Source organism: Cebus imitator, unplaced genomic scaffold, assembly GCF_001604975.1.
Source record: "Cebus imitator isolate Cc_AM_T3 unplaced genomic scaffold, Cebus_imitator-1.0 Scaffold28, whole genome shotgun sequence".
NCBI lineage: Eukaryota > Metazoa > Chordata > Mammalia > Primates > Cebidae > Cebus > Cebus imitator.
This window is the reverse complement of record NW_016107343.1, coordinates 1,003,908-1,031,326: the sequence shown is the minus strand read 5'-3', so window position 1 is coordinate 1,031,326 and position 27,419 is coordinate 1,003,908. Positions and strand designations below refer to the sequence as shown.

Here is a 27,419-nt window from a genome sequence, read left to right as displayed (position 1 = left end):
GTGTTGTTATTTCAAATTCCAGCATTGACTATCTACATTAGCCTGTGGACCTACTGATGAGAACAGAGTCCGTGTTGTTCATCTTGTAAACTTGGCAATGACTGAGTCCATAGCAGTCAGTCAAATGTTGCTGACTCACACTGACTATTATACTTCTGATTATCACACTGATTATTATAACTTCTATGCTTATTCATTTCTCTCCCTCTTTGCGCTTTCCAGAGTCAAGGGATTATATTCTATGCCTCTCTGTAGCCCCTCTGTCCAGCAACAATGGTGATCTATACATATTTATTAGAGGAAGGGATTAATTAACAAATAGATCTATCTGTTTCTATAATATAGAAAAACTTACCAAAACCTTAGTGATTGGGGAAGATCAGTCTGAATTCAAGAAAAGACTCTCAAGAATATTCTTCATGAAGTTTAGCTTTCAGTCTCAAGTACATACAGTTGACTCGAACCAAACTGATAGCCTGTTTCTAAACCCAGCTGTTGAGGTACTGTTAAGTACAGTGTTTACTACTGAATAAATAGCAGACCATTTGAATATAAAGTCTTGATTTTCAAAGGTCTGCGTTTATGAACAGTTCTCCTGATCAGGCTGAATAAGCAGGTCCCAAACCTGATTCCCAGGTGTACATTTTAACGACCTGGAGGCTCCAGGCACCAGAGCTGCCCCTCAGACTGGCACCTCCCCAGCAGCACTGTCTACAATAGCCCAGCTTATCTGCATTTTCTAAACAGACATGCAGAGAGAGTTGAGAGTTGAGGCTATACATTTCTCTGCAACCAATTCTTTCAAGATCAGGTCAAAATGCCTTTCAGTTCTGAAATGAATGGAATTTTCCTGAGTTTACGCAGACGAAGTCAGCAGGGATGTGGGGCTCTCCTCTGCCACTGTTTCACACAGCCCAGGGAAAGAGGCAAACAAGGCAAAGCAGTCAGCCCATCGGCCACTAAAGTTACCAGAGGCCTATGACAAGTCTGGCACCGTTTGGAGTGGCAGGAATAACGCCATGTATGACAGCCAGGGTTCTGCTATCTTGAAGTTTACACACCAGTGGGGTAGGAGACAGACCATCCCCAAAACAAATATGCAAACGACATTCCATCTGTTGAGGTACTGTTAAGATGAGTGGGGGTGGGTAGGAGTAGTCGCAGTGCGGGGGGAGCTGAATTAGCCAGGGCAGTGAAGGAAGGAGCCACTGAGAAGGTGAGTGTGAGCTAAGATCTGAATGGTGGATCAGAAGAAGGCAGCTTAGAGTGGATTGGAGGGAAAGGTATTCCAAGCAGAAGAAACACCAAGGGCAATCTCCCGAAGATGGGGAACAAGCTTGGTATGTCTGAGGTGCACAAAGAAGACCTGCGTGGTTGGAGAACTTTGCATGCACAGCAAAGTGAAAGAGAGACGAGGCTGGAGAAGAAGGCAGGAGCTAGTTCATGGCTGTCTTGTAGGCCACGGCAGGGAGTCTGGCTTTTATTCTGGTTGCCATAGGAAGCTACTGGAGGCTTTCAAACAGATGAGTGGCACTTAGGTCATTCTGGCTACTGTGAGCAGAAGGGAATGAAGTAAATCAATAGGGAGAGGCAGGGAGGCCGGCTACGAGACTGTCTCACTGCCCAGGTAAGGATGGTGGTGGTTTGGACTAGGGGGTTATGTGATAGAACTGGCAAGGAAGGTTGCATTGGGTTATGTTCCAAGGGAGAGTGGCCAGGGTCCTACTGATGGACTGAATGTGCAGAGGAAGAGGAATTGTGGCAGAGCAGTGACCTGGACCCCCATTCCCCTTACCGAAGACTTTGAGGTGAATGGTTGCATCCTGCTCTCCAGCCTTGTTCTCGGCAATGCAGACGTACTCGGCCTCGTCATTCTTATCTACCTTTCTGATGGTCAGCTGGGAACTATCGTCGCTGAAGATGTACTTCTCGTTGTCTTCCTCATGCTCTATCTGTTCCCCATCCCTACAGCATGCAGAAATGCAAAGTAACATGATTTTGGCCACAGGGGTAAGATGTCTATTTTTATCAGGTTCCCTAAAATGCAGACTGAGCCAATAGAAAGGCTCAGTCTTTACAAAGAGTTAAGGCACCAAGTTGAATTTCCACATACACCTTTTATTCCTCTATTCCATCCTCTGACTCTCCAAGGGCTGTAACTGTACCCACAAAGGTTTCAAAGTGGGCTCCCAAGACCACACCCTCCAGCTCTGACTCTGGCCACACAAGGCTGAAAATGAAGGAATAATCAATGCACAAGCAAGAGAATCTTATAGAAAAGAGTCCATTCTTCACCTGGCGTTGATAGTCCTAAGGAGCCCACATCCATTCCACTGAGGCACTAACATGGAGCAGACTTTACGATGCCCCATTCTCCTCTAGTCCATGATAAAAGGAACGTGCTAGTTTCTTACTTTGTCCAGCTCATGGTGGGCTCCGGGAAGCCTTCAGCATCGCACACAAGGGTGACGGACTGGCCCAGGTTGGCGGTGGCATTCACAATGTTCTGCCTGGCTTGGATGGTGGGTGGCACTGAAGGAAAAAAAGGTGTCACAGGGTAGTTGTGAAAATTTGGAAAAACCCCGTGGCCTGGAGAAGAGACATGTTTTAGGTCGGGAGTTCTCAGCCTGTGGGACAAATGTCCTGCGCAGCTGCAGAGTTAGTGTCAGGAATCGAAATTCATGTGTGTGCTAAATAACTTATGCAGACTGAAGAGATAGTTCTCCCAAACATGCATTTTTGTTTTTCATTCATTGAGAAGCTATAATAATCCATTTTACTCATGTTAAAATGGTATTCAATTTATAGTAGCTATTTTTCATTATCTATTTTCTCAGTCAATGCATATGAAACTTAATAACTACCAGGGTCAGTGGAACTTGATGTTAAAAAGGGGCTGTTCATACTGGAAAAAGTTGGACATTACTGATCCCAGTGGCTAAATGGTTAATACCAATTCAAATGTATCAACTACAAAAAGAGTGCCATTTCCCTGGGACTGTGATGAACAACCTTGTATACAAACTGTTTTTTACCAAAGGAATGAGAGGGGGAGAGTTTGGCAAAAAATATGTGTCAATAGTCAAAACAATTCAAACCAGATTTACTTATTTTTTTTAGTACTGACGTTATAATTTCCCGTAAACATCTTGTAAATGTCAGATCGATTCCGTGGGTGTGTTTATTTGACACTGCAAATTAGATTAATAAGCCTATATGGGCCATGATTCTGGCTATTCTGAGGTCTGAGTTGACTGTAATATTTTCTTTGAACGTTTAAGCAGGTGACTAACTTCACAATTACAGTAATATCAAGAACAATGAGGATTAATCGGTAAGCAGGGGGAAAGTTTTAGTGCTGTGGAATGGTGAAGGACATTCAATTGCTGCACTAAAATCCCCCATAGTCGAAGGAAGATCCAACAGGCAAGTGTATTTTAAAAAAGAACAACAACAAAGAAATCTAGATGTTATGGTGGGAGAGGGATTTAGCTGAGAGGGATGACTGAGTCAGGATAGGATTTATTTTACAGACCAAAGAGGAAGTTAAAGAGAATGATTTTGGAGAATCAAGGTTGTAGCAATGCAGAGAACAGGAAGAACGGGATCTCCTCACCATTCACAATGACCTGAATGTCCTTGAAGTTGATCTCCCCCCGTGCCAGGATTCTGCCCTCACAGCGATAAGTGCCCTCATCTGTTTTCTTGATGCCCCGGATCTGCAGGTAGTTGTTGGACAGGACTATGAATCGGACTAGAAGAGATAAGAGGCAAGTTCATCCAAGAATCAGTCAGAGAGCTTCAGTATCTGCAGGCATTTTTCCTAACTTCAGTCTTACAGGGTGGGGTTTCAAGCTGAAATAAGAAAATGTGTCCCTGGTTTTGAAATACAGCCAAGAGTAAATGTCTATTGGAAATGTGTCTTTCGTACTGGAGAGAAAATCAAGTACCTAAATATACCAATGTTAGACATACTTCCATTCAGGACCCAGAAACTGCGTGAGGGTTTGGGCACACATGAATCTGAGTTTGGACTGGAATGCCTCAGGGGCTGGTATGGGTGGAAAAGCTAGGGAACTTGGTGGTCTAGGGAAAAGGCAGCTGCCAGAAAATTCAGGTCTCACCATCTTTTTTCAGGATGACATCTCGGCCTTTGTGTTTCCAGATGATGGTTGGCGGGAGGGAGCTGACCACATCACAGACGATCACGGCGTCTTCCCCCTCCCGGAACTCCTGAGGGGTTGGCGCATTCTTGAACATGAGCTTCTCTGGAAAATGAGCAGAAGAATGAGGGAAAACAGCTGGTTCTCCCACAAAGATTCCCTTTCCCTAGAGCCATGCTGCCTGGACTTGAGTCCCGGGCAAGTCTCGATCCTGAGGTACAGTTGTATAAGAGGGGTGCCCTCATAGATGTCAGGTGGAGCAGCTGGCCCAAGCACTGGTTGCCAGGCATTGGCAACCAACATCTGCTCAATGAGTGCTACATTTATCACATTTTGTACAGAAAAGGGTATACAGAATGAAAGGAATATCTTAACCAAGGGTTCCTTGCCATGCGGGGTGATGCCAGTGAAGCACAGGTTATAGGCAGAATGAACTGGTGGAACACCCACTCTACAATGAATAGTAAGAGTCCTCAGCCCTTTTCTTGTCTTTCACTCAAACTGCCCCAACTCCCAGCCCCACCCCAACTTTCCTACAGCAGAGAGAATGCTGACAAAAAAAAAAAAATAGAAAAAAAGCACCTTTAATGGCAATAAATATCATGCAATCAATACTGCTCCATTAGCTGTCACCCACCATTACTCCAACCACTGGGATGGATGCATGATATTAATAACAAGGTAACAAGATGCCACCTCCAGATGGGGTTTCAGAAGCAATGGGAACTGCCTGCTTTGAGTGGCAGAGAGTGTTCAGATAATGATCCCCCACCCCGCTGAGCCTTGGTCTCCATTACCAGCAGGGGAGAAGGAAATAAGAAGGGAGACCCCAAATTGTAGAACAGTCAGCCAACATTTGGAGAAGGAATAGAGGAACCCATAACAGCCCTCTGGGAACTGTGTAATTTGAATTTTGAGAATGAATGCCTGTTGGGGAGTAGTTGTGACTAGTGTGAACCAGGGCTGTGAGTTCTGGGTTGGCTAAGGTCAGAAAAGACTTAAAGAGAGAGAGTAGGACTTGTCAGGCCCTCAGCTGTTCCCTCTATCATCATTTCTGCCTTTTGCTACCCACGTGGAGAGGCCAGAGAATGCGAAGGAGAAGGAGGCTCTTACGGAAGATCTTCACGTTGACGGTGGCCTCTGACTCGCTGCCATCCTCGCCTGTGACCACACACTTGTAAATGCCGGCGTCGTCAATGTTGGCGTTATAGATGGTGAGGGTGGAGGAGGAATCATCATTCCACACCACTGAGATCCGCTGCTGGTTTGGGGTGAGCTTTTCTCCATTGGGGGAGAACCAGGAGATGTCTTTATCTTTGGCATCTCCTGCCACTAAAGAGGAAGAGATTATTTTTAAGCTACTGAAGTTGAAAAGACTAAGTGCCCTCCAGAGTGAGAGTGGCTAATCAGGAAGAGTTACTGAACAATGGATCAGTCGAGGCTTGAACGTCGGAGGGGTGAGTGGCTGCTAGAATGATGCACAGCCCTTCTTTGGCTTCTGCATTTAACTATTATATACTTAACACCTCTTACAATATTTGGAAAAAACTCAACAGCCACTTGTGCGAGTTGTTATCATGATCCTATCCTTAATGATGGAAGAGAAGAGAAATTTGTTGAGGACATACTACGTGCTGGGCACTAAGCTAGGAACACACATTCCTCACAGAATGGGTAACCAAGGGAATTAGTGTATCTAGGATCGGGTCTCCAGAGCCTAACTGGTCTGAGTCTACTGATCAGCTTGTTTTTGAAGACTTGGATAATGGTCTCCTGAGCTGAAGATGAGAAGTGCTGGCTAGTATAGGAGTGGGGATTCCAACCACTTTTTATTTTTGTTTTTTTTCCAACCACACTTATTCTAGCATCTGCCTGCACAAACTGGCATGACTGTCATTTTGGTACCCTCTGCTCAGACAAATTCATTTCCTTGCACGCTGCAAAGAAGGTGGCCAGGACCACCCATTCTTCCCTTCCCCAGGCACCTATGAGTTGGAACAAACTGCAGTGGCCAAGCTGCCCCCCGGCACTGAGCTGGAACAGGGCTCTGACACTGGAACTGCGCTGGACACTGAGCTGGAAGGGCTCTCAGATCCGGCGGACATGGCGGCGCCCTGCTTGTTTGCATGGGGCCCCGCCTCTTCTCAAGGCACCCTTCTCAGCCTGCACCACCCAGCCCTGCACAGATGCTTAGTATGGAAATGAAGCAGTCTTCTTTTCAGGGCCCATCATGTTTTCAATAAATATCGCTATTTGCAAGATGTGCTGTGGGCTCCACGGCTGCGTCTCCAGATCATTGAAATTGCTGTAATGAAGGCAAAGCTGGAGTTAACGCATCCGACGGCCACAAGCCACCTCGTCTGCGCAAATCATGACAGCATCTAAAAGCCCCTCCCTGACAAAAGCTGCTTGCTAAATGTCACCGTTTACATCTAGCTCAGCTCTTTCCTGGTTCTTCCATGTTCTGAATCCCAGTCATGTCATATACAGAGAATCTGAGGCTTAATTTGAAGTCTTTTCCTCCACAGGACATTTTCTGGTAATTATCTGGGCTGTGGAAATGGGGCATGTTTTCTAAATGTAAAACAAGGTCACCAGGTCTGGCATATCTCAGAGCTCTGGTGGGGACCATAGCACAGAATACCGATATTCACAATAGACCTGGTAAACCCGGATGTATGTCCTTACAACTGAGTCATACCAGTATTCTATTTACTTACAGGCAAGTTTTAGACTTAGATTTTCCAACTCTGGGAAATTCTAAGAAATAGCCTTGAACAGATCCACCGAAGTATTTCTGAGCCAGCGCTATTCTCCATTGTCATTTACAGAACACTGAATGTATACAGAACAGGAGACGTGGGATGGTTCACTATTCTGGAAGTTGTGCTGATTTTCCTAAGAAAACTCCTAGACTTCCTCCACAGTCAAGCTGAAGTCTAGATGACACATTTGCTATGTTGAGGTAGCCTTTTGCAAAAGGAAGGAAGAGGTCCTGGCTCTTGAATGGCCACAATGTTGACCTTGCAATAGAGCAATGCTAAGAATTCTAGGTATGGTGCCACCAGCCAGCTCACATGGCCTGGGGGCTCCTGCTCTACCTGGTGAATTTCTGAAGCAAGCTCTAAAATGCAGCTGTGCACAGGGTACTTGCCTTGGCATAAGAAGAATTTGGACTCTCCAACGCTGATCTCCCCCTGGCTGGGAACAATATCCACCTGCAGAGAAACTGGAAAAAAAAAAAAAAAAAAAAAAAAAAAAAAAAAAAAAAAAAAAAAAAAAAAAAAAAAAAAAAAAAAAAAAAAAAAACCACAGCCCAGTTCAAATATACATTCAAATTTTCAAGAATAAAACCCAGAACTTCCATTCAAAAACAGGCTCCCCAACTGACTGTAAGAGAGAGCGAAAGGAGGAGGTTGTGTGGGGTTTGGGAACTTGTGCCGCCAACAGCCAGGGCCATGCTGCAGCCAGGCAGGGATGTGGCCCAGACCATCCTCCTATAGAATAGCTGTTTCCCATCAGAGAGTGCAGGGTGCCCCGGGAGATTCTGGGTGATTTCTGCCCTAAATATTTCCAATCCCTTGAGGAGGCTTATGATCCTGCTCCAAAACAGCAACATCCTGGGATTCACTGAAATGGCGACCCAACCAACATCCTTCTAGATGTCATCTGAAGTGTCTCCACAGCTGTGTCAAGTGCAGGAAGCTCTGCTGCTCCACAATCAAGCTCAGGGGCCTCCTGCTGGTTCCCCATGCTGTCTGGACCCAATCACTAGGAAGGCTCACGCTGATTTTGAAGCGGGGATGGTAAGGGTAAACTCTCACCTTCCCTTATGACTATAGGACCAACACGTCTCTTTCCATAACAGGAGACAACATCACATATCACCACCCCAATTAGTCAGACACTCTTCAGAAATTCTGTAGCCTGTGCCCTGTAGAATTTCCTGGGTCCCTTGGCTACTTTCCCTGAATTTTTATTTGAATATCCATACACTCTGTCATTCCACTGCACTGATAAGGCAAAATACACTATACCCCATCTTACAGATCCCTGTGTTCATCTGCTCCTCGTTTATCTGCTGGGAGCAGATAACCATTCCTCTTGAAAATAGAGTTTTAGGGTGGAAAAATGCTTTATTCCTTTGAATTCAACTTCTTTCTGCCTCTCCTCCTCTTAAGTAAAGTAAATCCTAAATCTAAAGGCAAACATATATTTGGTTCAGTGCATGGAGCTTCTTCAGGACAATAGAGGGAAGGGCCTGAACAAAACTGGCCGGGGGAATGGAGATTCAGTGAGCCCTTCCTTCCAACAGCCATTTTCTTTTCACAGTAGAATGGAGGTAATGCTCGTTGCCATGGTGACCAGCTCACAGGCAGAGCTGCTGCAGGTCTTGGTCTACGCTTATTTGATGGAGAGACTACAGTTATGCTCAGCAGACTGCAGGGATTAGATGGCCTGCTTGGGGCTGGGAAAGGGGTGCGGACTTCCTAACCATTCCAGCAACAGACAAGGCAGGTCATGGAGAAACCCAGCAGAGGCTTTAGAGAGAAAGAGGTGATGTGGTGGAGACAGGGATGGAAAAAGGAAGGAGTAGGGGATAAGGGAAGGAATAGGGCCCTGGGCAGAGGCAGGGGGAGGATGCCGAGCTGTCCTCTGTGAAAATAAGAGGGGAAAATCCGGACTTCCAAAAACTGGTTTGGAAAAAAATATAGTAATCTAGGGCAGTCAGTTTCTCCCCAGCTCAGACTACTGCAGCCAGTTCAGTGAGGCTCAGGATTGAATTCTTGCCTGAGAGCAATATAAGGTCTTCCCCTAGCTCTCCTGAATTTGGCCACAGCACACAGAGCTGCACCGGAATATTACGCCGGCGGGGGTCACTGCACGCAGGTGCAAGTGATTAGCTTTCTCCTCTCATTCTCCTCGGGATGGAGTTCAGCTGCCACTCAATTCTACATTGTGAGAACCAGAAGGGATCTCGGACATCACCATGTCCTGCCTCCTCATTTTCTAGGTGAGGAAAAGGTGAAGTGACTTCCCTATGGCCACTTCTAGTTAGGGCTAGCATGGCCTCAGAGCCTAGGCCTCTTGGCTCCCTGGTAGGTGTTCTTTCCACAATGCAATGCTGCCTCTGCACAGAGGGCAAAACATTTCCATTCACTAGAACACAACATCTGGGGACCCGAAGTAACAATCTTTGGACTCACTATCCCTCAACAGAACACAGAGAGCCCATGAATTGAAAAAGGCCCATAGTATCTAGGGGAGCACGGAGCCTTACAAAGAGAGCTGCAGGCCATTGCTATCCATGCTACGGCCAGCCAGGGCCTTCCCTATCACTTTCTGTGGCTCATTCCCCGGCAACAACAGGCTTACGAAGCCCAGAAGCTGTGTCTGTGCCATGGTCACCTAAGTCCTGATCTTCTCTGGAGTTCACCGGCGCATTCCTTAAAGAATGAAAAGCTGAGTCCCCCCAAGAAAGTTTGCTGGACCATATGCTGAGTATTAGCAGCCAGCTTCAACATATGGATTCTGTTACCCTCGTTCAGCCCTTACTGCTTTGAGAAGGATATTCTTATCCCAAGTGAAAAAACAGCCTTCATTTGTTCAGCTCTTTTCAAACAGAACACGACTCTCAAGGGGCAGGAGAACACGGCAAGGCTGAGGAGTTTTCATATCCAAATGTGGCCAGGATCTATCTCTAGGCCATGGAGAGGAAAGGGAAACAAGACTTTCAAAGGAATTCCCAGCATAACGGGATCCCATGCACACATTTATCATCACAGAAGTTTTTAAGGGAAGAGATATCCATTTAGATGCCTGGCCTTTTGCACACATGGAAAAGATAGTGATTCCTCCCTCAAAACACCAGAGACAAAGCTGGCACAGAGGAACCCCAGGCTCTCTGGAAATCAATGCTTGGATGTTTTCCACTGCAGCACAATGGCTGATTATTCTTCCCCAAACACTAAGCCTTAAAACACTAGATTTAATGACAGTAAGTGGAAATCCTGCTTTGATCTCAAAACTCCTTCCCTGCATTGCTGGACGCCCAGTCCTTTCCTACTGTCACTACTTTTGTTGTTCCCCATAAAAATTCCTACCTCAACTTTCACCTTTTTTTTCAGTTGCATATGTAAGTGAAATTTCATCACTGGGCATAAATCAGACCTTAAAAGGCACTTATGTAAACATTTCTCACAGACAAAGTATCTCATCTCTTCCATAAACACTTGCTGCATAAATACTGCATCATCTTAGCTGCATTCAAAGACATGCTTATAAATCTAGGTGTTGGACTGGGCCGGACCCAGGGGCAGGGCCAAGAGGTGCTTCCATCAGTGCTTTCCACGCCTCCAAGAAGCACTTATCCCCCAAGGCCTCTTTTGTAGACAGTTCACACTTACCAGTTTGCAAAACACACTTCATTATTTCATCAAACAGTTCTGAGTGATAAAAAGGCCAATTTTATTGTCTCCATTTTATGAAAGAGGAAATTGGGGCTTGGAGAAATAAAATAACTTGCTCAGGGTCCCTTAGCTAATGAACACTAAACCAAGATTAAAAATCATCTAATTTTAAGGCTTGAGCTCCTCTCCTAAACCCGTCAACTACTATAACCTTCTTTCCATCTTCAGGTAGGCTTATTATAACCTACTAAGTTGCCATCTACTCTCTTTCCAAATCATGGGCTAGAAAGAGCAGTCTTTGTACAAAGATCTAATATCAAGTTGCTACCATCATTTCTCTCTTGGTTAACTGTAATTGGCCTCTTTGCTTACAGACGATCATAGCATTATAACCTCTATTTTACAGATAGGTAAGGGATGCTCAGAGCCATAAGGGGTGGTAATGATAGGGTCAAGAGTCAAGCCTGGGTTGGAGTCCCAAACCCAGCCATCTCTCCCACGCTATTCTATCCCTTGTTCACAGATAGAAAAAAGGTTCTGTCTTTTGAGAACTGAACTATCCTCCTCTCTCCATCTCACTTAAGTAAAATAACCCCATGGGGGACTTATATTTCCAAATGTGTTTTCTGTGTAAATGTCTTCTTTTTTTAAAGTTGATGCTGTGTTCTGAAAGGAGTGCCAGCAAACGGCTTCAGGTGCGGAGAGAAATTTTGTAACTCTCAGCTCCCCAGCAGAAGTAGGCTACACAGTCTTAGCTGCTGAAGAAAAGCGAATTAAAATTTCAGTTCCTAAAAGATGCTCAGATACTTATCAGAGGAGGTGGGCAAAGCCACAGAGAAGAACTTGTTCTGATTTCAGAACGAGTTCACTTGAATCAGCAACTTTTGGCGGCACTTTTATTTTATCGGTTTTCTTTTCAGGTTCTAATGCACTTGAGGAGGTAGGAAGGTGACAGCAGAAAGGAAATCAAGGTCTCTCCCATGGCTAAGTGAAAATACTTTCCTGTTTAGATGTTATAAAGACACTGGAGGCTGAGAAAGACATTGCAGATGTTCAGGGTCCAGGGCCAATGTAGACACACCTGAGCAACTTGCCCTGATCACCAATTTAAGGGACAGGTGAACCACAGAGGATAAATCTGTTCAGTGACTATGCATAAGAAAAGGGAGTTTTCTATAATCTATTTAATAATAATTATGGACTTTAAAAAGGCATTAAATTATAGCTATATGTTTGTCTTGTTGGCTATCATTCTGAAAATGAGGCTTAAGTATTGCTATACGTAACCACTGTAATGGAGAACTGTTTTATATTTTTCAAAGTATAGCTGAATGCTAAGGTCTCTTTCATTTGGCTATATCTGTGGGAAATCCAGATGTTCAGACCAGGAGCATAGGAATGGAGGCACTGCCACTTGCCTGGGATGTTGATATAGTTTGGCTCTGTGTCCCCACCCAAATCTCATCTCAAATTATAATTCCCATAACCCCACGTGTCAAGGGTGGGACCTGGTGGGAGTTGATTGGATCATGGGGGCAGTTTTCCTCATGCTATTCTCATGATAGTGAGTTCTCATGGGATCTGATGGTTTTATAAGGGGCTCTTCCCCCTTTGCTCATTCACTCTTTGCCTTCCTGCCACCACGTAAAGAAGGCCTGTGCTCCTTCCCCTTCCACCATGATTGTAAGTAACCCAAGGCCTCCCCAGCCATGCAGAACTGTGAGTCAATTAAACCTCTTCCCTTTATAAATTACTCAATCTCAGGCATTTCTTTACAGCAGTGTGACAACAGACCAATACAGATGGCTTGCTCTCATTATAAAAAAAAACTACTGGAGGGAGAATAAAGATTCTCTTCACCACTAAACCTGCCAAACTCAGTGAAAGTGAGATGGAAATTAATGTGGTCATGCTGCAGAGTGGTTAAGGCCAAGGACACCAGGCCAGACTACCTGAGTTTGAATCTCAGCTCTGCCACCTATCAGCTGTGATCTTGGCCAAGTTATTTAACCTCTCAATGTCTCATCTGTAAAACAGGGAAAAACAAAACCGTCCTCATGAGACTTTGAATAGATGAAATGAACCGACAAATGTAAAGCAGATAATAAGCATTTAATACCTGTTGTGTATTATTATTATTAATCAACCTCTAGTTACAACACTTCCCAAAGAAATTATTTCGGTTACTATTTCTGAGGGGAGCAATGTTTTCCCTTTATGGTTTATGATAAAGCAACCTTCCAGAATAATTCAATTTGTGGTCAGGTGGCCCAGTTCTATTCTCTACATTAAAATAAGGTATTTTATTTGCTGGTCAGAACATTACCGATATAAAAGACTAAATTTATGCACAGCCAAAAAATCATAATATGAGGGGCTCCAGACAAGTCCTTTCACCTGGGTCTCAGTTTTCTTGTGTGTAAGATGGGGATAATAAAACTGAATTAATATGGTTGGATTGTCACAAGAATTAAACAGGCATGAGATGGTTGTGATTAGGAACTCAGGATCTGGAGTCAGGGAGATCTGGGTCCAAATTCCAGCTCTGACAGTAAAGTAAGTGAGTGCTCAGGTGAATCTCAGAGCCTGTATTCCTCATCTGTAAGTGAATATAATGATCCTATTTATCTCAAAGGGATACTGAAATTATTTAGAAAGGTAATGTATATAAAGTACTAAACACAAGATCAAGCTGTGTGTGTTTTTTAAAATAACAGTACATATGATGGTGCTCTGAACTTACACACACACACACAGACACACACACACACACGCACATACACACACTGAAAACAAACAAAATTCCCAATGACACGTGTAATGAGAATGAGATACCAGGGACCTCTTATATACTATTGAATTCAGCCTGTCTAAAAATCTACCAATGTGTGTGTGTGTGTGTGTGTGTGTGTCTTGTGTATTTACATTTTTGGATATATGTGGATACATCCATTGAGAGCCCATAAAAATATGTGTGTGTATTAATAGAATAATGGAACTTGTCAGATTAATACTGTTGCAAGAACTAGTTGGACATAAGTAAATGTATCTCATTTTGGCAGAGAGAAGAACCAATACATTATTAGGGAAGACAGCAGTCTCACCTATACTTGACATGTGAGTCCTACAATTCTAGCTTAAGCTACTGTTGATAGCAACTGGGTGGAAGAAGAAAATGAGAAAGACTGTTTAACTTTCAAATATTAATCCAAAAGCTAGAGGCCATTTTAGAGACAACAAAATATGTGTTCATACAGATTTTGGCTTCTGATTTTCTATGCTGGCATCATAATGGCAGACCATACATTAATTGCCACTGGAAGCATCCTCATGGCTTAAAGCTGGCTCACAGCAGCAACTGAAATCACCCAGAAGTCACACTTAGTACTGTCAGTCCTTCTGTCAGCCTAGTTGGGGTCCTCTTATATAAATCCCGAGAATTCGATCTAATTCCTATTTAAACCTAAACATCTAGAAGTGATCTAGCTAGGTTTCCAAGTCAACTGAGGTAAGTTTATAGCCAAGCCTTTGGGAAATGCTCTGTGTAAAGTCCCCAGAGGCCCCCGGTCCACTGGGCTTCCCCTGAGGTGTAAAGCAGCCTAGAGATTGAAGGAAACCCTGCGTGAAAATGGCAGACTTTTCTGGCTGGGGACATTAATGCATAGCAAATGCAAGAAAGCAGAATTTGAGACAAAACGTGGAGGGAAAGATGACTCTTGGTGGGTTCATTTTTTATGCCACAGGATAAAGAGAATAGAGCTTCCTGGTATAAAGACGAGCCATACATACAACTTTCAGATAATATATAGATTCTCTAAACCAAATGCACTTGAAGGATACACTTGGGCTCTTTACACTCATATACCAAGCAGTTTCCAAAATCTACCACTTTTAATAAAGCTACCTGGACTGGGTGCTGAGTCATACACAAAAACCATTCTGCTAAGTAGCCCTGGTAAAAATTCTTCTTAACCCCTGCCCCCAAATCCTATCACTCTTCAAACAGAGTGAAGGGGGAAAGTGTGGAGAAGGTGAATATGGCTTCAGAATTCTTCAGCATTCTCTCTAATATGATGTCATAATTTTCATTCTAACACTACAATAAAGTAGAAAAGATATCGAATATTCCTACACAACTGAGCCCGGGATGATTATCCAATATTCTGTTACCACAAATACTCTATCCTACCCAATTCTAGGAACCAAAGGACAGAAACCAACTAGCCAAAAGCAGGAGGCTCTCTTTCTTAGCATACTAAATTGCATGAGCTGCTGGGAATCAGACATAATTGGGGACTGGCTCTGTTCCATGGGGGCTGGCTTCAAATCAGAATACAGAGCCAAACCAGATAACAGCTTCAGTTCTCTTGGCCTCCTGAGTTCCCTGGGTCAAATTAGCATTTCATTAGGTCCGATTTAGTTTTATGGAAAGAAGTGTGTGGTTTCAAACCACGGTTGCTGCCCCCACAAACCACCTAGCTGCTGGAAAACGTGACTAATTTCACATCACAGCATCCTGTGCTTTTGGTTATAGGGTAAGAAATCTACACATTGGTCGATCTGCTCAGAAGTAATAGAACTATGCGGTTCCCAGGCTCTCACTCCCACCAGAAATCCCTAGCCCCCAAAAGGCACCCAGTTCTTTTTTCCTTATTATTATTATTTTTGAGACAGTCTTGCTCTTGTTGCCCAGGCTGGAGTGCAATGGCATGATCTCAGCTCACTGCAACCTCCACCTCCCAGGTTTAAGAGATTCTCCTGTCTCATACTCCCAAGTAGCTGAGAGTATAGGCCCACACCACCAATTAGCATGCCTGGCTAATTTTTGTATTATTAGTAGAGATGGGGTTTCACCATGTTGGCCAGGCTGGTCTTGAACTCCTGACCTCAGGTGATCCAACCGCCTCAGCCTCCCAAAGTGCTGGGATTATAGGCTTGAGCCACTGCACCCGGCTGGCACCCAGTTCTTACTAGGAGCCCTCTGGAACATCTTATTGGGCAGTCAGAAGAAATGACTCAAAGGGAGCATAAGCAGGAGCAGGGGACAGACAAGTCCTGGACCGAAAGCCATGGATCAAGCACATAGCCAGGAGAGACTCTCTCCTGATTCAATGATACACTGTTTTTTCTAATTTTACCAGGGTCTCATAAAATAAGAAAATGCTTTCCAGATTTTATTGCTTCCTGCCAAAGCAGCAAAAAAAACAAAAAACAAAAACAAAAACAAAAAAAAAGAAAAAAAAATCAGAAGTAGCTCTATAGAGCTCCAAAAGGGCCAGATTCCAGGCCAAGAGTGAAATCCTTTTCAAGTGGACATTAGCCCAGTCTTACATAAACCACAACAGGTGAAGACACTAAGGGGCAGACAGCCAAGGGCGTGGGGTCTGCCAAGAAGAGGTGAAACTGGCCTGAGGATAAGCTACAACTTTTCTGTCTTCTACTCCATCGGAGTCATGGCTGGGATTGCAGTCATTTACTAATAAAGAAGGCTAGAGCTGGAAGGGGCCTGATGCCTCATCTCCAACCTGTTCATTTTATAGGTAGGAAAACAACAGGAGCAGAAATCTGGGATGCCTGTAACAAAGTTTTTATGCCACGGGGTTGGCCGTTGAGCTGACACTTGACCCAGGGCTTTTTCTTGCTTCTGTGTCTCATTTTCTTTTTGTGTCCAGAGTAGTTATTTCTCTAACTGTTTCCTCTTTGCCTGCTCTGTCCTGGTCTCACCTCCATCCCAATAGAGCCATTCTCTCATTAAATGGAGAGAATAGCTCTATTAAGCACAGCTAAATAAGCTGGACAAATGGTGCGTGCTCTGCTAGTCCTGTGGCAAGCTGATTAATCCATCCAGTGCCTCCCACCAACCCCAGGGGCACTTTTTAACAGAAGCTCAGGTTTCTTGCTCCCTTTTCAGGCCACCTTTCCTGTTCTTTCCCTTGTCTAAGCAGACCCTGATTGTGGGCCAGCACTTCACATGAAACTGAATTACTAAAATGCAGAGCAAGGATGCAAATAGATGTTTGGAACTCAGCTAAGCTTCTCCAGGTAAACAAAGCACAATCCATCAGTCTGCTCTGATAAGCTAGGCCTTCTTAGTAAATGGCTACACACTATCTGATTGCTTCCAGGAGGCTCCAGACAATGTTTTTTTTTCGGTCTGCTCTCCTGAAACCTTGACAAAATGACTCGTCGAGGTTCTTTTCTTCCAGCTACAAAAAGGTACTAATACAAGGCAAATAATTTCCCTCTCTCCCAACTGCTTTTGCTAACATGGCAAGAAGTTGGAATTATATCTTTCAATATTTGTCCAGCTGTTGTTTGCAGATGTTGTATTCTTTACATTCAGAAAATAGATATTCAGAGAATGCTAGCATGCAACTTCATCCTGAGATTTTAGATCCTGCCCGTGCCTTTCAATAATGTCCTTATGTGTTCATTGCTTTAAGCACATCTGGGCTATTGAAGATACAAAGGCTTACAATCTCTCCAACAACCAGTGCAGAGAATTGTTAAATTTGGTTTATATGAAGTGGAAAATTCAACATTCATACACACACACACACACACACACACACACACACACACACACACATATATATGTGTATATAAGTATGTGTATGGTATGTCTGCCTGTCTATCATCTACCTATCTATCTATCTATCTATCTATCTACTGTGCCACTGTACTAAGTACTTCATTTAAGCTACACAATAATGCTATGAGATAGGTACTATTATTATACTATTTGAAAAACAAACTGCGGAATGCAGAGGTTAAGTAACCAGCCCAAGGCCACAAGACTGGTGAGTGATAAAGCCAAGACGTGAACCCAGGCAGATGCAGCTCCGCAGCCTTTGCTCTTAAGTATGAATTTCTATAAAGTCAGTCTCAAAGGTAACTCTGATGAAAAAGAAGTTGATGAAATTGATTTACTACTGGGTGAACTGGCAGACAGGCACATAAGAAAAGAAAAACACCACCTCCTAGGAGCTGTACTGATTCAGGCCCAGGGATATACTGAGTCCAGACGAAATGGAAACAGGTTGCTGGAATTCCTGACTCACCTGGCTACACTCTTCTACCTGCAGTAGACCTGCCTTCCTCTCCGAACTGAATTCCCTCCAACCCCACTCCTCACCACCAGTGGGCCCAGCCTCAGTGTCCACCTGCAGCCCTTCCCTGTTGCCATTAGAGCTCAGCTCTCAGCATTGGTGGTGGACACCAACAGAGACGAGGTCAGGGGATGCTAGTTGTATTTCCATTTTCTCATCTATATATTAATCCTGATCCCCCAATTTGAGTTCTGGATAAGCCAAATCTTCCTTTATTAAAATGTTGATAATAAAATTATCCTTTGATGATCCATAAATTGTGCCTGGTTCTGCCCCCACCCCTGCAGAGTGTGTATTTGAAACAGGTTATTCACAGAGCCGCTAAACTTGTGCTGTCTCCAAACAGATTCTCCTTAACAGGCCATCTGTAGAGTGTCCATGTTAAAGGGATTCCTGTTGGAGGTCACCCTCTTTTCTACTGGATGGAGAGTTCATTCCCTGCCCCTACAACTATTGTCACACCTGATGGGATGGTGCCTGATCTGCTAGATAGCGCATAAACTAAGTTACACAAAATTTTGAAGGAAGTAGAGCACAAGAAAATCCAGCCATTTAAATAATAACTTGCCAAACAGAATACCCTGGGAAATCATTGTTTTGCTTTCTTGAGTTAGGGAACAAACGAGAAGCTGTCCCTGGAACCCACAACTTTTCACCACTAACCAGGCTAGGAAATTGCACATCATCATCACCATGGCTTATCAGGAACTCAGAACCAAAAGTAGCCCAACCTAGGGCTGGGTGTGGAGAAGGGAGAGGAGAGGGGGCATCAGCAGATGGCGGCCATGGGGTGGTGCTGGCACATCCAAAGTACATTCTTGTTCTATGAATCTGCAATATTACATCTGCCAACATCATGATGCATCCATCCGTAGAATTACCCATAGCATTACTTTCTCATTCTCAGTTATTTACCAGTCCTCAGGCTATGTGGATGGCCTCCTCCTGTCTTCACACACTGTGATTTCAGAGACCCAGAGAAGTCCCACAATCCTTCCCCGACCCCCAGGCTGATTACTGACATTCTGTTTTCATTCTTCCTATGTTCACCTTGTGATTTATATGCTTAAGAACAGCAAGGTCCTCTGGCTGCTCTCAAGGTTGCTATCCATTTTTTTCTGACTTATAATAAATCAAAGATTTAGGTGGAGTCAGTTGGGAGGGCTGGGGAAATGGTCCACTGGTAGGAGTAGGGAGGTTGGGGTAACACGACCAAACACACACATTTGGTCACCGGGACCTCCCCCATGTGCTAGTTATGCTCCTGCCTTCCTGCCCAGAATAATGCTACAACTGGAAAGAACTGCTCATAAGTCATACAAATCGAATATGGAATGAGATCCTTCTATCCAGCATAGTTTTTTGTTTTTTTGTTTGGGTTTTGCGTTTATGGTAGCATTTTTATTTTTGTATTTAAGCAACCAGTACTGAGTGCTTTCATGATTTTCTTAGACTTTCCTCCTCCCTCAATCCAAACCCAACTGGCCTTGACAAACTCACTTTGCTTCATCCAAGAGGCTAGAGAGCCTTTGAATCCCAGTCTGTGAAATCAAAGACAGAAACATTAAAGACAGTCCCCTGCCCATGGCACAACGTCATCATGTGCTTTGATGTTCAAGGACTAAAATCGGAATGGAGTCCCAAGGAATCAATTCAAAGGTCAGGGACAAGTAACGAGGCTCACCCATGAGAAACAAACACAAACTAGGCTCATCAGATGGCAGCTGAGTGTCCTTTTAGTAAGAATTTCACAGAGCTTCTTTTTTTTTCTTTTTGAGATGGAGTCTCCCTCTGTTGCCCAGGCAGGAGTGCAGTGGCGTGATCTCGACTCACTGCCACCTCTGCCTCCTGATTTCAAGTGATTCTCTGGCCTCAGCCTCCTGAGTAGCTGGGACTACAGGCACGTGCCACCATGTCTGGCTAGTTTTTGTATTTTTAGTAGAGATGGGGTTTCACCATATTCAGCCAGGCTGGTCTCGAACTCCTGACTTTGTGATCCTCATGCGTTGGCCTCCCAAAGTATTGGAATTATAGATGTGAGCCACTGTGCCCTGCTGAGGCTATGCTTCTTAACTTCCCCGCCAAGGTGACAAATTCTAGTTATTTGTAACTTTAAAACCAAGTAACTAAGCTTCCTTATTCATGGATCATTGGTATTGCTGTCTAAATGAAAGAGAAAAGCCTATGGAGAGGACAAACTCTCTTTTCAAGGGAGGTCTGTGCAAAACTTTCCTCCCATCTTCAGGAGAACAAATGCCTTTTATGGAGATGGAGGTTTACAGCAGCCACAGTGACTCTGCCTGGCATCCCAGCACCAATTCTAAATAAGGGATGTGAGTGGGACAATGGGAAGAAACCACATATATATACACAGGGACACACACACACACACACACACACACACACACCCTACCTTCCTCACCCTGTCTCCCTGAACAGTGAGCTCCTTGCTAGGAATGTTAGTGACCAAAAGTTATTGGACTGTGAGTTACGTGGCTGTTTCCTAGATAAGGAGAGATGATGATGAGACCCAAAGTTTTCCCAAAACTGGTAGGTAAGTTATAAGGCCGAAAAAATTAAACAAAAAAATCCAAAACAAAAAAACAAAACAAAACAAATTTGATGACCATGTCGTAGACTTCTTACCCTCTGTGTCCTGTACTTTTTCCCTAAACCCTTGGGGCAAGGCTCTCAAAGTCTTGACAGCCTTGAACTCTCAATGTCAAGTCACAGTGACCAGGCAAAACTGGGTTCCTTAAAAAGAACCCAGGTCACCAGTCACTAAATTTTTCTTCTTTAAAAATAGAATCAACCTCAACAGTAGCTAAACATGGGGTGCAATAACTAGTTTCTATTCCGAGTTGGACTGACAGCTCTAAAACCAAGAAGCCCTAAGACTAGTATCAATCTGAACAGATTTAGATTTGGACCTCATGCAGGATGTTTTGACATTTAATGTTGACAGGTTCAAGTTTCAGTTCTTTTCTATCCCTATAAGAAACTCCTCCAAACAAACTCCATGCTGAATGGCTCTAATGATTTAGACAGCCAAGGCCGTAGAATTTCTGCTGCTGTAGAAACAGTAACACATCCATCTGCTCTTAGATAGTTAAGGAGTCCTGGGGGTGACTGAGGTTCTCAGGCTCTCATCACAGAGGATAAGGTGTGGCTTTCGGCAGTCATCACAGAGGATGGTGATAAAATGGGCTGCTGGTTTCACATGGGATGGGATCTCCTCAAAATACCTGTCTTCTGTCTAATGGCATTTCTACCTTCATTCCCCTTTGGCTATGTCTCTCCTCACACCCTCAAATTTGCAGGGCTGGCTTTCTGAATACTTCACAGGACTGACAGACAGACGGAAGTCCTCCACACCCAATAGCAGCAATAGCAGCAACAGAATTTGGTCAAAAAGAAAAGGCACTGATATATATGAATACATACTCCTGCTCATGCAGTGTACCTTATTTTATAACAAGGCATGCCGCCTTTATTTCTATAAAGTCATAGCTGTCAGCAATACTATTTGGCCTTTAAAGATGCCAGTATCTTATAGAAAGCTATTAAATGGTAACAACCTGACAACCAAGTCTGCTAAAGGGCCAGAATTGCCAGAATAAATGGCCAGAGAAAAAAGTGTACAATTCCAGCAGCGGTTCTCCAACTCGCTCTAGTACAACGAATCTGCCTCTGAGTTTCTTTCTGCTCTCTGGAAATATAAGTGACCACTACCTACTCTTCTTTTCAGTGAAGGGCCTATACATAGCTTCACATTTCATGAAGCATTTCTCACTGAGTCCTTTTAAGTAAATTTGACACATTTTGAATAGTTAATGCAGATTTTAATACACACACACACACACACACACACACACACACACACAGACACAGAGGGAGAGAGGGAGAGAGAGGGAGAGAGATCCCCAATCTACACAATGTCAGACTCAAAACTCACTGGACTGTGAATTATGTACCTGTTTCCTAGGTGAGGAGAGGTGATGATAAAACTCAAATTTTCCCCCTAAACTGCTAGGTAAATTATAAGCAAAAAAAATCAAACAAAAATAACCACCACATCAAAGACTTCTTACCCTCTGTGTCATGTACTTTTCCCCTGAACCCTTGGGGAAAAGCTATCAAATGCCCAAGATGGGTTCAAGTCTAGGGTTGGCCCTTTTCTTGGGCCCAGGTCCTTTTGTAATGTTATGAGGAAGACTGACCCAGAGATCAAAGGTTGAAGTCAAGAGTGTCGGGTCTGGTTTCCTCACAGAGCAAAATCTGCTGTAGTCAAACACAAATTTGCTTATTTCTGCATGTTAGCAAAAGGCCTTGCTATTCAGCTCAGAGATGAGATGAGGCTTCTTCTCATCTGGGGAACTCCTGAGATACCAGTTGCTAGAAGCAAACCTGCAAAGGTGAGAATAAGTCAAGAAAGGAAGCTAAGAACTTCAGTCAAGAGGGAAAGTACCATTAGGGCAACAAGAAGAGATGGAACTAACTGGAAGACACATTAGTGAGTGTCACTTGTGGTCCCTAAGGAGCCTGAGTAAGAAGACACCCTCTATGCTAATTCTGTTGCTTCTCGTGGCCTTCCAGAAACACCGGCTGGGACACTGGCTTCACACCTCTGCCATGTGTGAACATCCTGTTGCATGCTCTGAACTCAAAGGCTATTGCTAGGACCTTCCATGAGACCCTGACCAGTTTCCAGAGAGCTGGGACACACTAGACTAAACAGAAGAGAGGGCTATCCCTTGTAGGCTTCAAAATGTGACACTTCTAGATTCTTTCTCCCATGAAAAACCAACCCAGACCACCAGATTGCCAATGCGGGGCCATCTCCTGATCTTCATTGTCAAAATCTGACCAAGGACTCTCCAAGACCATGGAATGAAGGTAAAGAGGTAGGAAGGTAAATTCTTCCTTTGTGCCCCATAGCAATTATCCTGTGCCTTGATCATAGCTCTCACTGTGTTACAGTGTAATGCATGATCATCTGTCTAAATCAGCGGTCCCAAACTTTTTGGCACCAGAGACAAGTTTCATCGAGGACAGTTATTCCATAGACCAGCAGAGGGTTGGGGGGTGGCTTTGGGATGAAACTGTTCCACTTGTGATCATCAGGCATTAGTTAGATTCTCATAAGGAGTGTACAACTTAGATCCCTTGCATGTGATCCTATGAGAATCTGATGCTGTTGCTGATCTGACAGGAGGCGGAGATCAGGGAGTAATGTTCACTGACCCCTGCCCACCTATGGCCGTGCTTCCAGCTCCTAACAGGCCATGGCCTGGTACCAGTCTGCAGCCCAGGGCTGGGGACCCCTGGTCTAAATGACTGAACTTTATAAGGACTGAATGTTTGCATTCCCAATACCCAGCCTAGTGCCTGGCCCATGCCTTAAAGGATAGTTGCTGAAGTAATCTGAAGATCATATTGTGACCATTGTTTTCTGAGATTCACACCAGTCTAATGGTTCCCAAATGCAGGGGTGCAGGTCCTGGACCAATGTCAAGTTATCTGCTTAAGAATCAGCTCCAGAGATTGTTAAAAAATATATTTCCTTGCTGCAGCCTGAAAATTTTGAATCAGTATCTCTGTGGAAGGGTTCTAGTTTTAAAGTGCTCCCCAAGTGATTTTTATATACACCCAGGTGACATGTCACTGGCTTAGTCAATAACCTACCTGGGATAACTGATAAATTGCAAATAACATTAAACTACATTTTTTAAGCCCCTTCCTGAAATTGCTTATTTTTACAGTCATTCTAATGTTGTTCTGCCTACTTTGCCACGTATTACATTAAGCAATGTGACACAGCTCTGAAGAAACTCTCATTTCATGCATTTGTTTTCAAGTTTCTTACTGTAACACTTTAGGAAGTTTAATGCTACACTCAAAACCAATTGTGATGGTTAATTTTATGCACCAATTTGTGTGAGCCATAGGGTGCCCAGATATTTGGTCAAACATTGTTCTGATTGTGCCTGTGAGGGTGTTTCTGAATGAAATTAACATTGAAATTGGGTAGACTGAGTAAAACAGGCTGACTTCCCTAAGGTGGGTGTGCATCATTCAATCAGGTGAAGGTCTGAATAAAGGAAAAGGTTGATTAAGAAAGAATTATTTCTTTCTGCTTGACTATCTTTGAGCTGGGACATTGGTCTTCTCCTGCCTTCAGAACTGGACTTGGACTGGATCTTACACCATCCGCTCTCTTGGTTCTTGGACTCAGATTGAAACTACACCATAAGCTCTCCTTGGTCTTCAGCTTGCTAACTGCAGATCTTGGATGTCTCCAAGACTCCATAACTGTGTGAGCCAATTCCTTATAATAAATCTCTCTCTCTCTCTCCCTCTCCATATATATATATATATATATATATATATATTATATATATATATATATATATATATTATATATATATATATATATATATAGTATATATATATATATATATATAGTATATATATATTTACACATACAATGTGTATATATATATATACTATATATATATACATACAATGTGTATATATATATATATATATACACACACACTTATACGCATGTGTATGTATGTGTATGTATCTCCTATTAGTTCCCTTTCTTTGGAGAGCCCAGACCAGCACACCAATATACATGAAAACATCATATTTTTCTAAAAGTTTATATGACTTGTAATCAAAATGGATATAATATAAAAGACAGGACATTACATCTGGACACCACTGCCCTTAGCACAGAGTTTGACATCCTTGGTCCACCTAGCCCAGGATGACAACTCACACACTACAAGTGGAAGGTCTCCATAAATGTAGCTGATCAATTGGGCAACATTTCTATGGATTTGCCAAGCAGGTCAGCCTGACATAGTCCCTGTATGAGTCATATTCAAAACTCCCACAGATGAATATGCTGGTCACTAGGTGGATATAGTGTGAGAAGTATTCTAGAAGCTCAGAGCAGATTTTGTAAAGCATAAGAAAGAGAAAGGTGAGGGTATGCATGAGGCATCAGACACTGCCTTCCTAAAATGAGACTTTGGGGTTCTGAAATAAAAAAAGCCTTTAGAAATTCTGATTTAGCTATAAATCGTAAAACAAGATGAATTACTGCTATTGTACCTTCAAAATGGTAGTTGAAAGGATACCTGGCGCTAAATGGCAGACTTTGAGCATAGAAAGCTTTCTGTTCCATGGTATAAGAAACTACCTGCCTCTTACCTTTATTCTGTTATACTGATGAATTTCAAACATCTACAGGTGCATTAACTAGGATTCCAAATCCCCTGCTGAACCCAACAAAAGAAAAATTTCAATTGTTTCCCTCAGTTCTTAGCTGAATTCATCTTGCCTTCAAAGCTAAAGAGTCCCAAGGACAGATGCTCTTTTTATATGTAAAAGATTATTATTTATTCCTGGTATCTTTATGCTTGTTTATTGATTTTTTTCCTCCTCTATACAACATTTGCCTTGCTTTAAAGAAAAAGCTATTCAGTGATTTGTTAGCTCTTCCCCGAATTTGGGAATTCATAACCACTGCACAAGTGCAGATGCTCTTTCCATTGGAGCAATAGATCTTTCTGAGCTTTCAGCATGGATCTCTACAGCTTACATACTCCTTAGACATTGTCTACATGTAAAAAATATCGAAGAAAATGTGTAAAGACATTTTCCTATACAATCTTTTTGTTTCCTTATTTTAAACTATCAAGAGAAGTTCAAATGACACAGAAGTGTGACACCCTAGCTCACTCCTGAGGACACTGACCCACAGGATTCAAAGCAGCCTCCCGGTCCCCAGGTGAAGATGTCATTTGCTTTCCAAGTGGTTGGTATCCATGAACACAAAGAAGTCCCCGCCACCCCCGGCAACATGTGAGTCCTAGTTAAAGAATTTGCTGCTGAAAGTTTCTTGGTCTTCAAATTAGAAACTGATAACAATATTTAAGAAATGACTCAAATAGCAAATTGAAGAAAAAGAGGGGATTAAAAAAACCACAACAAGAAGCCAGACTATAAGCTACCTGGAGTGAAGTCAGGTCGTTTCTGTAATTTCAAAGTGTCTTGTGCTTGGTTTTATACCCAGCAGGTTCCAATAAATGCTCTCCACTGCCTGACAGCGAACCCGCTTTCATTTACGTGTTATCTCCTAAGGTGAATATTGTTTCTTAAATTACTTGGGAAAAATGCATTTTGAAATTGTTTTCAATGGCAATGCCCAGTCCATCCAGAGGAGCGAGACAGGAGAGGTCCCAGAGGCCCACTGTGCACCCGAGGCAGGGCATCTGCACTCTGGTTTCTAATGTCCTCATGCACTCGTGGCACTGGTGCCCTGGCTATAGAATTAGGATAAAAGTAGAGGCTGAGGGTGGCAAAGTGGGAAAAGTAGTTTAAAAGGGATCAGAAAACCAGGGTTTTGTTCTGGTCGTTTCCCTACAACACCCACAGGATTTGAGGCAAGTTACTGTATCTTGCCAGGAAGGTCTCAGCTCACTCATTTAGAAAGGAAGGGGTTTCCCCAAAACCTAAAATGCAATAAAATAAATAAATGGAAAAAAAATAAAAGAAAGGAAGGGGTTAGACTAACTGATTTTTAACACACATTCTACGTCTATAGTCATATAACTGGGGCCCAACTCGTAATTTATCAAGGAGTTTCACATTTTTCCCATCTTGCTTTTAGCTTGCTCCAGTCCTGCCAGGTGGGCTCCAATCTGTGGCCCAGGCCCACCTAGTTCTGAGCCAATCTTCTGGCAGCACATCAGAGGTCCCAAGCCACCTGGGCAAAACCAGGGCCACCACCGTAAGCCTGAGGTCCCGGAATACCTGGAAGGTGCTGACCTTTTGCAGCCCTGCTCATCAGTGAGGGGCTCTGCTCCCTGGACTCCCTGCTGCTGGCTGAAGCTCTGTCCAAACCAGACAGATCACTCAGAGCACAGTGCAGCCCCTAACTCTTGGGGGATTCTGCTGCTGCTGCTCTGGGGGAACTACTCCCAGTTCTTCTTCTTTGCTGAAACAGAGCACTATCTGCATCATAGAGTGGCAGTAAAGAGCAAGCGAAATGACATGTGGAGTGCCCAGTACATGGGAGGTGCTCTGCCAATGGGAATCATCATTGTAACCATAATATAAGGCACAAAAATGCACATTCTGGACAGCTGTTAATTACATTGCGTGAAGGCCCAGAAGAGAAGCATCCAGGCAAGGTTGACGAAGGACATTGAAGGAAGGAAGAGAGTCACTCTCCATACCTCCTGCTTGATTGGCAGGAAGAACTCTACAAGCTGGGCCCCATGTGCTTCTGTAATGCATTCCCAGTCATCTCTGGACATATTGCCATCTGGTAGGAGAGTGAGGTTGAAGAAATAAAGAAGAGACTATTCTTCTATCAAGGCTTTTACTTCCCTTGGGGTACAGTCAAAAAGCTTGATGTTTCTTCAAGTGTTAAGCAATCCCTATGGACTGAAGGGAAGAGATATGAATACCTCTGAGAACAGTGAGTTGTGTTTTATTAAATAACATCATTCCAATGAGGGCTATAAGAAAACCAGGGAGCTAGAGAAAAATCATGGCCTTGACTTGTCTTTTTCTTCTTTCCTTTTTTTTTTGTCTTTGGTTTATACAGCAGTAAGCTACTTAGATATGTATATTCTGAATGTACCCCAGGGGCTAATTTCAAAACATACTTTTGAAGCTAAAGTGGCTAAGTGGTCTCATTCAAAGAATTTTTAAAC

General features: G+C 43.4%; 1 protein-coding gene across 35 annotated transcripts in view; it reads right to left on the bottom strand.

Annotated features, from left to right (window-relative positions):
- The window catches only part of NCAM1 (neural cell adhesion molecule 1), a 311,329-nt gene that overhangs the window by 61,635 nt on the left and 222,275 nt on the right, over positions 1 to 27,419 (bottom strand). For all 35 annotated transcript variants that reach the window (XM_017523267.2, XM_017523269.2, XM_037736643.1 and 32 more), the window contains exons 2-7: positions 7,318 to 7,392; positions 5,277 to 5,495; positions 4,125 to 4,268; positions 3,617 to 3,754; positions 2,415 to 2,532; positions 1,796 to 1,965 (exon numbers count right to left, since the gene is read on the bottom strand). In XM_017523267.2, the coding sequence (XP_017378756.1) occupies positions 1,796 to 1,965; positions 2,415 to 2,532; positions 3,617 to 3,754; positions 4,125 to 4,268; positions 5,277 to 5,495; positions 7,318 to 7,392 (864 nt within the window). The remainder of the gene's footprint in view (positions 1 to 1,795; positions 1,966 to 2,414; positions 2,533 to 3,616; positions 3,755 to 4,124; positions 4,269 to 5,276; positions 5,496 to 7,317; positions 7,393 to 27,419) is intronic.